General features: G+C 36.2%; 1 protein-coding gene across 5 annotated transcripts in view; it reads right to left on the minus strand.

Moving 5' to 3' along the window:
* Window positions 1-14,566, minus strand: part of Lin52 (lin-52 DREAM MuvB core complex component) — a 104,716-nt gene that overhangs the window by 40,919 nt on the left and 49,231 nt on the right. The window contains exon 6 of one of the 5 annotated variants that reach the window (XM_058577789.1): window positions 3,968-4,898. The exons of the other annotated variants lie outside the window; for them this stretch is intronic. Within the exon in view, the coding sequence (XP_058433772.1) occupies window positions 4,885-4,898 (14 nt within the window). The 3' untranslated portion in view covers window positions 3,968-4,884. Of the gene's footprint in view, window positions 1-3,967; window positions 4,899-14,566 lie in introns of those variants that run through there. 5 annotated transcript variants of the gene reach the window in all.

The following is a 14,566-nucleotide window of genomic DNA, read 5'->3' on the forward strand; positions in this document are numbered from 1 at the left end:
TTCTTCACTAGCCACATAAAGCCTTCGGGATAACACCTTGCCTCACATGCATGATCAGAATCCTTCTTTAGATTTCCATATTCATCTCCTAACCGCTTACTCAGCAGTTCTCCCAAACAGAGCATGCTTTAGGTTTTCGTATTTACAGCAGTTTATGCGCAGATTATTCCTTACCACTCTGTTCAGAAATACCTCTCTCTCTCTTTCTCACTGCTCAATCTTAAAGTTCAAGATTATTGTACTTTATCTGATCCTGAGATGAGTACTCTTCCCTAGCACCCTCTAAGACACTGTAGCTTTAAGCATAAGAATGTTCTTTATAACCCAGAGCTCTGCATAGTAGACACTTATATATTTACTGAATGACTATATATTTTAAAAAAAATCTACAAATTCTTAAACATGAGTGATTGTCTTGATATATGAACAGGGTTTAGTTTTGAAACACTGCCTATCTTAAAAACAGTGGTCCTTAACCTTTTGGAGGTCAGAGTTTGGCAGACAGAGTTGGTTTATATATATATGAGAATATATATATCTTTACATACACACACACACACACACACACACACACCTACCTACCTATTTTTTCCCCCTTCAGGGCTAGGCAAGTGTTCTACCTCTGAGCTACATCCCTAGCTCTCCTTAATCTTTATTAATAAAACCCTGGTTTTATTCAGACACAGGGTAATCACGTACTTAGAGGAGTCTGGGATCTTTCCAACCCTGGAGGACAAGTCCTTATTTGTTCCTCTAAGCCAATAATGATAGTCTCATTCCTCTACGGTTTGGTTTAGGTATAAGAATGTGACCGACACCATTCAATTGTATATAAGAGGAATGTTGCAGAGTTTCTAGGGCTTCCACTGACAAGATGCAAAGGGAAGAAACACAATTCCCTTTTCTATTTCAGAATATTGTTTCAGCATCTAATATTTAAAACTATAGCAACCATTCTGTAACTATGAAGGAAGTCAACGAAAGAGGGAGCAGAGTTCACTGAAGGTGGCACAGCAGAAAGATGTTAACTAACAGGGATCTTCTAGGATAATGCTGAGTCACCAAGTCAACCAATCCTGAAACCGAAGTACCTCTAGACTATTTGTTACATGGAACATCCTTATCCTTTAAGCTATTTTAGTTGAGTTTTCTGTAATCTGCACACAAAAACACCCCAATTGATAGAGGACTGATGTAACAAAGTGCCACAAACTGAGTTGCTTAACAACAGAATTCTATTTTCTCACAGTTCTGGAGGTCAGAAGTTCAAAATCAAGGTGTTTGCAGGGGTAGCTCCTTCTGATGGCTCTGAGGAAAGGATCTGCTCTAGGCTTTCTTCCTTGGCTTGCAGATAGCTCTGTATCTTTTCACACTGGTTTCCCTCTATGCATGTCTGTTTCAGTATACAAGTTCTCAATTTATGTAAGAATACAAGTCATACTGCATGACTTAAGGGCCCACACTAAGGACCTTAGTTTGATTACCTCTGTAAAAGCCCTATCACCAAGTAAGTTCATATTCTGGAATACTAGAGGTAATACTAGATATCAGCACAGCATTTTGGGGACACAATTTAATACATAACAGAGTTCTTTTTAAAAGTCTGATAATAGCTTTGGATATTCTGCACACATATAAAATTTTGTTTATAATTTCAGAAGACTTGTAACCTCCAGTTAAGAACATGCTATAAGATTTTATCTCGGGCTGGGGATGTGGCTCAAGCGGTAGTGCACTTGCCTGGCATGCGTGCGGCCCGGGTTCGATCCTCAGCACCACATACAAACAAAGATGTTGTGTCCGCCGATAACTAAAAAATAAATATTAAAATTCTCTCTCTCTCACTCTCTCTTAAAAAAAATAAAAAATAAACAAATAAAAAAATAAACATTATCCATTAAAAAAAAAAGATTTTCTCTCACATCAGTCAGAATAGCAGTCATCAAGAATACAAACAATAGGGGTTGGGGCTATAGCTCAGTAGTAGAGCACTTGCCTTGCAGGTGTGAGGCTGTGGGTTCAATCCTCAGCACCACATAAAAACAAATAAATAAATAAATAAAACTGTGTCCATCTACAACTAAAAAAAAAAAAAGAATACAAATAATAAATGCTGAAGAGGATGTGGAGAAAAAGAAACACTTTAACACTGTTGGTAGGACTGGAAATTAATACAACCACTATGAAAATCAGTATGGAGGTTCCTCAGAAGACGAGGTATTGGGACCACCATATCACCAAGCTATACCACTCCTCAGTATTTATCCTAAAGAATTAAAATCATCACAATATAGCGATACATGCATACCAATTCTTATAGCAGCACAATTCACAATAGGTAAACTTTGGAATTGTCCTATGTGTCCATCAACAGATGAATGATAAAGAAAATGTGGCACAAATACACAAAGGAATTTTATTCAGTCATAAAGAAAAAGGAAATTATGTCTTTCATGGTAAGTGAAACAAACCAAACTCAGAAGGTTAGGAGTCACATATATTTTCTCTCATATGTGGAATCTAGAGAGGAAAAAAAGCAAAGAAAGGTGGGGGTGAGAGATCTCATGAAAATCAAAGGGAAATCAGCAGAGGAAAGGTACTAGAGGATGGGAGGGGTAAGGAGGGTGGGGGAAAATGCTGAGGAGTGATATTGGCCAAATTATATTGTTATATTATAACATATTGTTTATATATACATATATATATATATATATAAACAGTAAATCCCATCATTATGTACAACAATAATGCCCCAATAAAAAATGTGGGGAAAAAAGGAACCATGCTATGAAGTCTGCCTGAATAAGACAAACTCTTGAGCATTACAAACATAGACACTTCTCAGAGGAGGACATACAATCAATCAACAAGTACATGAAAAAATGCTCACAATCTGTAGCAGTCAGAGAAATGCAAATCAAAACCACCCTAAGATACCATCTCACTCCAGTAAGATTGGCAGCCATTAGGAAGTCAAACAACAACAAGTGCTGGCGAGGATGTGGGGAAAAGGGTACACTTGTACATTGCTGGTGGGACTGCAAATTGGTGCAGCCAATTTGGAAAGCAGTATGGAGATTTCTTGGAAAGCTGGGAATGGAACCACCATTTGACCCAGCTATTCCCCTTCTCGGTCTATTCCCTAAAGACCTAAAAAGAGCATGCTACAGGGACACTGCTACATCGATGTTCATAGCAACACAATTCACAATAGCAAGACGTGGAACCAACCTAGATGCCCTTCAATAGACGAATGGATAAAAAAAATGTGGCATTTATACACAATGGAGTATTACTCTGCATTAAAAAATGACAAAATCATAGAATTTGCAGGGAAATGGATGGCATTAGAGCAGATTATGCTAAGTGAAGCTAGCCAATCCCTAAAAAACAAATGCCAAATGTCTTCTTTGATATAAGGAGAGTAACTAAGAACAGAGTAGGGACGAAGAGCATGAGAAGAAGATTAACATTAAACAGGGATGAGAGGTGGGAGGGAAAGGGAGAGAGAAGGGAAATTGCATGGAAATGGAAGGAGACCCTCAGGGTTATACAAAATTACATACAAGAGGAAGTGAGGGGAAAGGGAAAAATAATACAAGGGGGAGAAATGAATGACAGTAGAGGGGGTAGAGAGAGAAGAGGGGAGGGGAGGGGAGGGGAGGGGAGGGGGGATAGTAGAGGATAGGAAAGGCAGCAGAATACAACAGACACTAGTATGGCAATATGTAAATCAATGGATGTGTAACTGATGTGATTCTGCAATCTGTATACGGGGTAAAAATGGGAGTTCATAACCCACTTGAATCAAAATGTGAAATATGATCTATCAAGAACTATGTAATGTTTTGAACAACTAACAATAAAAATTAAAAAAACAAACAAACAGATATAGAAACTTGAATCAATTAAATAGGAAGATTATGCTGCCGATAATTCTAATGACACTGTATTATGTATACACAAAGGCAGACAAGAGATATTTTATTTAATGAAAGCTATGCCAAGATCACTAGAAAGCTTTAGGCAAAGAAGTTACTAGGAGAGTCTTCTCTTAAAGGGATAAAGTTAATGATATTCTTTATTTTACTTAAAAATTTTAAGGATAATTTGAGATTTTATTTAACCTGAGAATTTATAGTACAAATTTTTTCTTATACTTAAATGAAAACATACAATCTATGCTGAAATTTATTGATAAAAACAAGAAAATATATTTTACTTGCATTAAGTCATTCATGTTAAATAAGGCTTAACATGTAATTTACAATAGCTGAGATCCAACCACTAGGAATATAGAGGCTTTCAATGAAACTCCTCAGGCCCCAGCAATACTATGTTGTTGATAAGGTTGGAAGGAGCTCCAAGGCCTAGTGAAATGGCTGGAAGCAGAGGGTAGAGAAACCTGGTAGGAAAACTAACCATCTGGATGAAACATCTATATAACTTTGATAAGAAGGCCTAGAAAATTCTGAAATTCTGGGCAATCTGGCTCTGAGAAATAGCATTCAAAACTATTAAGTGCCATTTGTGCACTGTGATAATAAGTTATAAGTAAGTCCACTTCCTCTCTCTGAAGATAACTTAAGACACTGGTAATGGTGGGAAGAGCAAACACTTCTTGTCTTAACCAGACAGATTTCTTCCATCACTATAAAACAAACTCCAATTATAAAGAGAATGTCATAAGGACAAATCATTAAAAACTTGATCATCAAGATATCTCTGAAGTCAAAACAAAGAGCTGAGAACATCTGCAATACCATCTGGCAAATGATGCACGAAGTCCTTGATTACTGAGACCAAGAAGTTGTACATTTTCTTTTTCATGGTAAATCCTCAAAGCCTCAGATGTAGGAACCCACACTGTATGATGACAAGATCTCATTTGAAATGGCCTGAAAGATAAACAGAAGTTTTCCAGATGCAACCAGAGAGAAAGACTAGGCCAATGCTAGGAAACCCTTCTGTGAAGGCCAGAGGAATTTACATTTTATCTTGTAGGTCCCAAGCAACCAAAGAACTTTATTAACAGGAGTATGACATGATTAGCTTTGTTTGTTGTTGTTGTTGTTTGAAGTATCTGAAGATGCACAAGACAGACTTTTTTCACCATTGACCATGGCACCTAACAGATGTTCAATCAATACTTGTTGATAGGCTGACCAACTAAAGCCTTGGAAAAGGGTTATTAGAACTAGACAGACATATAAACGAGGGTCAGTCCAAAAAGCCAAATCTGGGTGTTCACATAAAGGTAACAGAAGTATTTAATGTTAATGTTTGTTTTTTCTTATTGCTAAACAGGGAGTAAATATTATGATCTGTAACTAAATGATGCCAATTCTTTTCACACATTAATATGACATTATCTGGCTTAAAACAGAAGAACAAAGCAAATCAATAACCTTATCTAGCAGAAATAAAGCCAAGTAAAATTATACCCTAAACAGCAATGTTTATTTCAGTCTGTTAGCCCTTTTCTTGCTCAGCTGTACAGTCTCCAATCATCCCTGAAAATACAGGTGATTGGGCTCTTCTGGACCCACCAGTTAAAGGGAGGGAACATTTATCTACCGTCAATTCATGGGACACTAATCTCCTTCCCACTCCTCTGATTACAAGCAAGCAGGATGCTAGAGAAAAGGCGTCAACAGGAGCTTTAAAAAATAAATAAATAAACCCAGCCCCTTCTGCTCCAGGAATACAGAAAAGATTGGCATTAATACAAGAGAAAGTGATCTGTCCAAACAAAAGCCAATCTGAAGGAGGAGCGAACCCCACAAGCTAACATGGCATTATCGCTAGCAAGATAGCACCCTTGTTAAAAATGTATATTTTAATTTTCTGTATTGCAAAAGGCTCCAATTTGCCCAGGGATCTAGCTAAGCTGCCATTTTCTACTACGACAGAGTCTAATCTTTATTTAATGGATTTAGCATCTATCTTTACTAGAGTGGTCTCTAAGGAAAAAGGGAGGGGAGAATGAAGGGGCAGAGAAGAGACGGTCTGATCCCCCTCCCCCTTTCATCCATCCGGCGCTCATGTTTGTGTTCAAAATTCAATTACCTCCTTATTGATACTTCACAGAGATATTTAAGCTGCAAACATGAAGCCCTGATTTCCCAAGGGGCCATGCCCCTCTCTATTTCACTGCTCTGCTTCCCCCAGGGTGAATTCCTGAGGCGTCCATATTAATAGGTAATCAGTCACAATTCATTTATTAAACAGCTAGCAAGGTTTATCAGCCTGCCCTGATTAGCCCGAAGAAACCACTGAATTCTTAATTTATTTATGGAAATGTAAGTGTCTTTTTGAATTCCATTCAGGAGCTGCAGGAGCGTTTTGAGTTTGGCGTACTGAAATCTAACAGGCAGCACAAGCAGCAAGCAAGCTTTCCAGGAAGAAGCTTTTGGCACTAGGAGGCAAAGAGCCAGGGTCATACACTGCAGAGATTCTTCTGGTCACCAGATTTGGGTCCACATAATCCTTGGATTAGTACTTATTTGATTGCTTTCTGTTTACATAAAAGAGTTGGAAATGTTGTCACCAGGCAGCCATTGCTAGCCAGTGTAACAAAAATCAATCTCCAAGATTCTGTTTTTTGATTGGCAGAAAAGTGGCCCTTAATGGAGTAGAATTGAGGACCTCAGTGACTTAAAAGACAATAATTCTTAGCAGAGTTAAACCCAACACCAGACTGGAATACAAACCAAAACTACTAAAAGAATAGTTCTTAAGAATTCATCTTAGAATAGTAACTAAACCAGATCCTGTTTTAATCCTACACTGCTCTAGGCTATAGTGACAAAACAGCTTTGTGTATAATTTCTACAATTCTAATCAGTTAACATTTCACCCAAAATTGCCCATTACTAGTTAAAAGGTCAATACAGATTAAATAAAGCTCCTACGAGTAACATTAAAATCCATCCTAACTGCCCCAACAGGTACAATTAGAAAAGAGATTATTCTAGGGACATGAGTAGATCATATCACCTAGACTCTTGCTCTCAATCAGAATTAAAACTGGCTTCTTATGAAAAAAAAATTAAAAATGTAAAGAATATATAGCCAATGTTTCAATGCCAACAAAGGCTGTCAATGCTAATCTTCGGCGCTCTCTATACATCCAATATTTTCAAATCCTAATCTGGCTTCCTCACAGAGCTCACTACGATTAAGAGCACCCTTTCCATATGGGCTGGTGCATGCAGTGAAAGGAAAACCATAAACACAATAAAACACCAAACTCCAACTGAGGGACATTCTACAACATACCCAACCAGTACTCCTTACAACTGTCCAGGTCTCAAAAAAATAAATTAAATCTTATAAACTGTCATAGTCTAGAGAAGCCTAAGGAGACACCACCACTAACTGTAATATAGAAATTTGGATAAGATTGAGAACTAAAGAAGACATCAGGGAGAAAACTAAGGAAATCGGAATTAAATATGGACTTTCCTGGTTAATTAATTGTAAAAAATATACCACACTAATTGTTGGGCAAACTAAATATCGGTTATATGGTAACTTCCCTTTACAACTGTTTAAAAAATAATTAATGATAATTTACAGAGTAAATCAGAAGGTGACCAAAACATGAATAAGTAACATTTATAGGTTTAAAATATGAATAAATAATATTTATGGGTTTAAACTTTTGAAAAATCCTTTTCCATTAAAAACAATATTTTTGAACTATTGAAAGGTAACATAGCTATAAATGGAAATGTTCATATGTACTTATAATTACAATAAGGAGAAAACACTCTAAAACACATGCACACACAAAGAAAGAAAAAGGAAAACCAGTTCAAAAAGTAAATAAAATATAATAGAAAGGTATATCTGTGAACAAAATCATGATATATATCTAAACCAGACATTAACACTCACTAGATTTTATAACATTACTCTTTATTTCTCTCCTTGAGTGAATTTTCAAGAAATAATCTGCCTGTGCTCTGGCTAAAGACAAAACAGAAAAGTCAGAAGCATCAACTTCCCCCACTCCTAAATTGTAATTGCATGTATCAGGATTCCATTAATAATAATTCCAAATCATACTCAATTTTTCCTTCGAAGACCAATATCTATAAATATCCAATACATAAAATACTATATGGTCCTAGCTTCTAAATTACTAGATAGAGAAAAGTCAAAACTCAAGTACATCAACGACAGGCAGAGCATCATACACTGAAAGCAGTGGCTGTGGAGTCAGATGGTTTAGATTTGATTCACAGCTCTGTGACTCCTCCAGATCTTTGTCAAATGTAAACTAGAGTCAAAGGTTCAAATTACTCACAGAGCAGCTGTGAGGTTTTAGAGACCATGCACCTAAAGCAGTGTCCACTAGTATATACTAATGATGGCTGCTGAAGCTACGATAATCAGTGTTTGACAGTAGGCACCTGATAGCTAAAGGCAGAAAACTGGAGGAAACAAGATAATTGAACAGTACAAAAACAAAGAAGAACCCATATGTAGAATCCATCATCAACACAGCACCCTTAAAACCAATGCATCTATTTTATACATCAACAATATATGAGGGAGGCAAAGCAGTTTTTTTTTTTTTTTTTCTTTTCCCAGTACTGGGAATTGAACCCAGTACTATTAGGTACATGTTAGTTAGTGCTCTACCAATAAGCTAAATCCCTAACCCTTTTTATTTTTTGGTACTGGGGATGGAACCAAGAGGTGCTTAACCACTGAGCTACATCCCCGGCAGAGCCCCGGGGATTCCACCCTCTTTTTATTTATTTGAGACAAGGTCTTGCTAAATTGCTAGCTTTGAACTTGTGATCCTCCTGCCTCAGCCTCTGGAGTAACTGGGATTTTAGGTGTGTGTCACTGCGCTTGGCTACAGCAGTTATTATTTACTACCTATACTCCAAAGAAAAAGAAAACTTAAGCAGGTTAAGTGACTTGACCAAGGTCACTAGCTAACAAGGAGCAAAGATTTGAATGTAGTTCTTCTGACTCCAACTAAATTGTTAATTGGTCTCCTATTCTGCAAGAAAGGCATGTCTTTAGACTGTTTGGTAAATCTTCTCTTCTATGGCATATTATTCTAATCTATGTCAAATTCCTTATAACTGAAAATCCCTATATGCCAGATTTTCCCACTACCCCCAGATTTCTTAAACCCCAGAGCTCTTAGCCAATCCTACCATTTTAAGAAAATTTCAATATTAAAAAGAGACTATTAAATAGTATTTTGTTTGTATTAAAATATACAGTGGGCTGGGATTGTGATTCAGTGGTAGAGCACTCACCTAGCACGAGTGAGTCCTTGGGTTCAATCCTCAGCACAACATAAAAATAAATAAATAAAATACACAGTAAAGACCTATGGTTGTAAGCTCAGTGGTAGAGCGCTTGCCTAGCATGTGTGAGGCACTGGGTTCAATCCTTGGCATCATACAAAAATAAATAAATAAATAAATAAATAAATAAAAGATATTGTGTCCACCTACAACTAAAACAAATTTTTTTAAAGTAAAAACAGTCAACTTTAATTTTTCTTTTAATTTCTGCTCAACTGATTCCTAATCTTCTTATCAATAAATCTCACTGACATCTTTGTCCATAGCAGTTATTCACAATCTCAATCTTGATATATACATATTCCTAAATACCAAACTGGATAAAAAAAAAAAAAAAAAAAAAAACAGAAAGAATAAAAGAGTGCCCATATCTGTCCTAAATATTCTATCCACTAACAACCAACCCCTTGAAGCAATACCACATTAAACGAATTTCTTAGAGGCTACCTACCATTCTAGGATTTTACATGGAAAAATGTGTTCTATAGATTTGTGGACTTTAAATCTTGTTGATTCATTCAAAATTGTAATACATAAAACAACAAACACACAAACATAAAATATTCTTTCTAGTCCACTTACCCTCGTATGTGACCCTTTTTTACTTCTACTTAAAAAAAAAAAAAGTTACTAAGAGTCACTGACCCATGTACCCACATTTTAACTAAAAACTTCAAAGGGAATACTGCCATCTACTGAACCACATTCATCACCACCTTCTTGCTATTTCAGTGACGTGTCACTTTCAGGATGCCCTGGGGACAAAATTTTAATATTGGGAATATTTGTGTTCAAACAAATCTAGGAACAAAAAGTTGTATACATTTCACAGCTTTTGATGACAAAACACCCAAGAAAAAAAATTCTATTATTCTTATTCCATTATATTAGGCCTGCTCAAGATATATTTTGAAATTTGGGAATTGGTTACTTCTCAAGATTCTCTTTTCATGTTTGGAAAACTTGATACTCAACACCCTTCTTTCATGATCTTCTCGTCTCAAACCAGACAGACAAGAAAGGCTATCATTTCAATGTAAGGACAGATTCGCCAGGAGACTTCAGAGTGAATTTGTTTCAATTTTTATCTTAGCCATTATTCGTTAAAATTTTTTTTTTTTTTTTTTTTTTTGATGGTACTGAATGGTACTGGGGATTGAACACTCTGCCACTGAACTACATTTCCAGCCCTTTTTTAGAATCTTAAAATTTTGCAACAGGGTCTGGCTAAAGTACTAAGGCTGGCCTCAAACATGTGATCCTCCTTTCTTTCTCCACAGTTTTTTTTTTAAGTTTTTAAAAGTATAACATACATATGCAAAAATGTACGAATCATAAATGTTACTCATGTAATAATCACATTTAAGTATAGAAGGAACCACTACTAGCACCCCAGAAGCCTCCCTTCTCATGATCCCTCCCAGCTATCACCATAACCCCAATGCAACCTTTAGTTTGACTTATACTACCATAGATTAGATTTGTTTAGTTTTGAACTTGATATAAATGAAACTGTACTATTATATGTGCTGTTTTGTGTCTGCCTTAATTTACTCAACGCCATGTTTCTGAGGCTCATTCCTGTTGTAGCATGTAGTAACAGTTTGTTTTTGAGGCTGTAAGTATTCTATTATATTCTTGTATAATATATTGTTTACTTGTTATAATGCTGATGAGTTGTTTCTAGGTTTGTGTCATTACCAGTAGTGCCTTTCTGAATTTTTTTGTATATATCTTTTGATATACAAATGAATGCATTTCTATTTCCAGGGTATATTATTCTAGCACTGGCAATTACCTAGTCACAAGGGATAGTATATGAATAACCTTACAAAATACTAACGGTTTTCCAAAAGGTTTATACCAATGATCACTTGCTGTTTATTTAAGGTCTCATATTTCCCAATGAGGGGACTGCTATGACTTTAATATGGTTTGTCCCCTCCAAAACTCATGCTGAAATTTGATTGCCATTGTAAAAGTTTGGTGTTAGGAAATGTGACCTGTAGGAGGTGGGATTGGAAATGGGCCTGGTGGTGCACACCTGTAATACCAATGACCTAGGAGGGTGAGGTAGAAGACTGCAAATTGGAGGACGGCCCCAACAATTTAACAAGCTTTAAACAACTTAAGGTGCAGCTCAGCAGTAAAGCACCCTGGGTTCAATCACTAGTAAGAGGGCTTAATGTCTTGTGGAAACCAACGGTTCATTCTTGCCAGAATGGGTTGTTATGCCCCTAATGTTTTGTCTCTTTCACATTTACCCACTTGCCCTTCCACTTTTCTATCATATAATGATGCAGCATTAGGTTCTCACCAAATAGAGCTGCTAAATTTTGGACATTCAACCTCCAGAACTGTGAACGAAATAAACTTCTTTCTATTATAAATTATCCAGTCTCAGATATTCTGTTATAGCAACAGAAAACAAACTAAGACAAGGAGAGTATTTCAATTATAAGTTGTTCCCAGTTAAAAGAAATTGAGACACTTGGAAGCAGGCACAGAGTACTTAGGGAAAGAGAAGTCAGAGAGCAGTTGAGATGAAAATATGAGATCTTCCTGGACTCTGGGTCCCCCCCCACCCCCAGGACTATGACCTTAAATCCAGAGATTGCCAGGAGCATATTTGAGAACAGAAGTCTGTGTCCCATACCACTGTACCCTGATACTAATTTACCAGCAGATTTCTTCCATCCAGGTTTTCTTTAACACTCTCTTAACCCTAATCAATACCCTGAACTCCTAAGGAGATTATATGTTTTTGAGTGCAAGCTACATTATTTCAATTAGAATTCAAAAACATTTCTTACACCATAATTTCCTTCTTATTTAATTGCATAGAATGTGTTTTGAAGTAGAGGTTTCTGACAAACAAGAATATTACCGGAATTGAATTGGAATTACTACAATAGGAGCCCTTCCCCCAAGATTTGTCCTATTTATAGTGACAAAGACCCTTGTCAATAATGTGAGAATACTATGCCTAACCTCATTCATGTACAGATCAAGCCTGGTACAGTCTTATCTCATCATGATGTCTCAACTTAAAGGCAAAAAGGAGACAGCTGCCAGAATATTTTAATGCCTATGAATTTAGAGAATTGCTCTACGTCAGTCTAATCATTTTGTAGAGTTATAAAAATATCTGCTACAAAAGTGGTGCTATAAGTATGTGTCCTTCTGTAGCTGAGGGTAATAAAACACTGCACAGCCCTGGGTCAATGTCTGCCAAGCCAGAACTGATATACATCTGAGCTGCTGTGAATTTTTAAAACTGTCCTAGCTAATCTTTTAAAAGAACTCTTGTTTTATGTAAGTAAAAATTAGCTGTAATAGTAACTGTTTCAGTGCTTTATCGATAAGATGTACCTAATGAAAATTCAAAAATCATCATTCCATGTCATAAGGAGGTTAACATTTAACACGGAGAAGACAAGAACAAGGGTGGGGGCGGGGGATAGGAGGAAGGAAATATTTTAAAAATTAAGAAAAATCAAAACTAACCTTTGTTACTCTGGCATATCCTGATAGTGCTATCTACTATACATACTTTATTAAAAAGTATTAGAATAATTAGAACTTCCAGGTACACTGTCAGTAATTATATTTTATCCTAATCTTTTCTTTTTTTTTTTTTTTCTTTTTTGGTAGTTGTAGAGGGACAGAATGCCTTTGTTTATTTATATCTGGTGCTGAGGCTTGAACCCAGTGCCTCACACATGCCAGGCAAGCGCTCTGCCACTGAGCTACAGCTCCAGTCCACTTGTCCTAATCTTTATCAAAATTATACAGACAAAGTAGAATATAAATGCTAATTCCTGTTAAATTAACTTCTTTTAAAACAACATCTGAAGATTAACCAAAAAAAAAAAAAAAAAAATTAAGAGTCTTTGAGACTTTGATGGGTAGTAAATTCATTCAGCATAGAAAGCAAAAATAATCAAAATCATTGTCAAGGTGCAGGTCAAATTCACCTAGGCCAAATGTTTGACATTTCTACTTTCTTATCTCTTTATTTCCACTTGCAGGCTTAGCAGGGTATATATCTGGAGAGCTGGCTACAGTTTGATGGCCAAATTATGATATAAGATTTGCTTGTAAATGCTAACTTACTGGTTCACATGTGGGAGGATGAAAAAACAAGCAATGTTTTTTTCCCCTCCTCTTCTGTAATAGAAAAGTAGACTGCCAAACAAGGGAAATGGAGAAGAGGGAAAAAAACGTGCAGGTTAATTGAATAGAAACTGCTAACACAGAATGTTAAATTTTACATGTAGTCTTACAGTGAGGAAGAACCCACTGATTATGCCACTGAGGATATATAGGATTTGTTTTTCACCTCCAGTTTAAATACCACTGTTTCCTCACCTCTGGCCTATTCTGCTTTCTCGTATCTGTGAACTTCTATGGTACTCAAGTGGTTCTTCCTGCAAGCTCTCTTGCCCTGTGCACAATCTTTTTACACATTTGCCTTGTTTTCCCAATCAGCTAATAAGTGCTTTGAGAGATGCTTAGGCATTTTTGGCACTCAAGGTCAGGATATTGCTTTTTATAATAATCCATAATAGATGTTTTATTTATTATAATATCTAAATCCTAAGAAACACAAGTAAACACTTGGCAGTGTTTAAGATGTTAAAATGATGGGGCTGGGGATGTGGCTCAAGCGGTAGCGCGCTCGCCTGGCATGCGTGCGGCCCGGGTTCGATCCTCAGCACCACATACAAACAAAGATGTTGTGTCCGCTAATAACTAAAAAAAAAGAAATAAATATTAAAAAAAAAAAGATGTTAAAATGAATACCAGGGAGGATAAGGAGATAATTTAAAATCTATTTTGGGAAAGAATAAAAGGAAAAGGAGAGAAGGTACTTCTTCATAACTTGAAGGAAGTGAAATATAAAATTAATATACTTTTTTGTTTTTTTAAGGCCTTCAAGGGGCTGAGATGAGGCCCATCAGTACAGCACTTGCCTAGAGTGCATGAGGCCCATGAGTCAATCCCTAGCATCACCAAAAAAATACATACATACATAAATACAAAAATAAAAAAGGCCTTCAATTAGAAATAATCATATAATACACTTCAAGTCCTTTTAGGCTTCCTGGATAAGTTTAATTATTATTTTTCTTTTTCTTATACAATTTTCTTTAAATTGAGCTATAATTCATGTAATGCCAGCATCTATCTTCTTAAACTGCGGCAAAATACATATAACATAAAAT

Source organism: Marmota monax, unplaced genomic scaffold (genome assembly GCF_021218885.2).
Source record: "Marmota monax isolate L192 unplaced genomic scaffold, Marmota_monax_Labrador192_F-V1.1 WCK01_AAM20220418_F8-fsc00017, whole genome shotgun sequence".
Classification (NCBI taxonomy): domain Eukaryota; kingdom Metazoa; phylum Chordata; class Mammalia; order Rodentia; family Sciuridae; genus Marmota; species Marmota monax.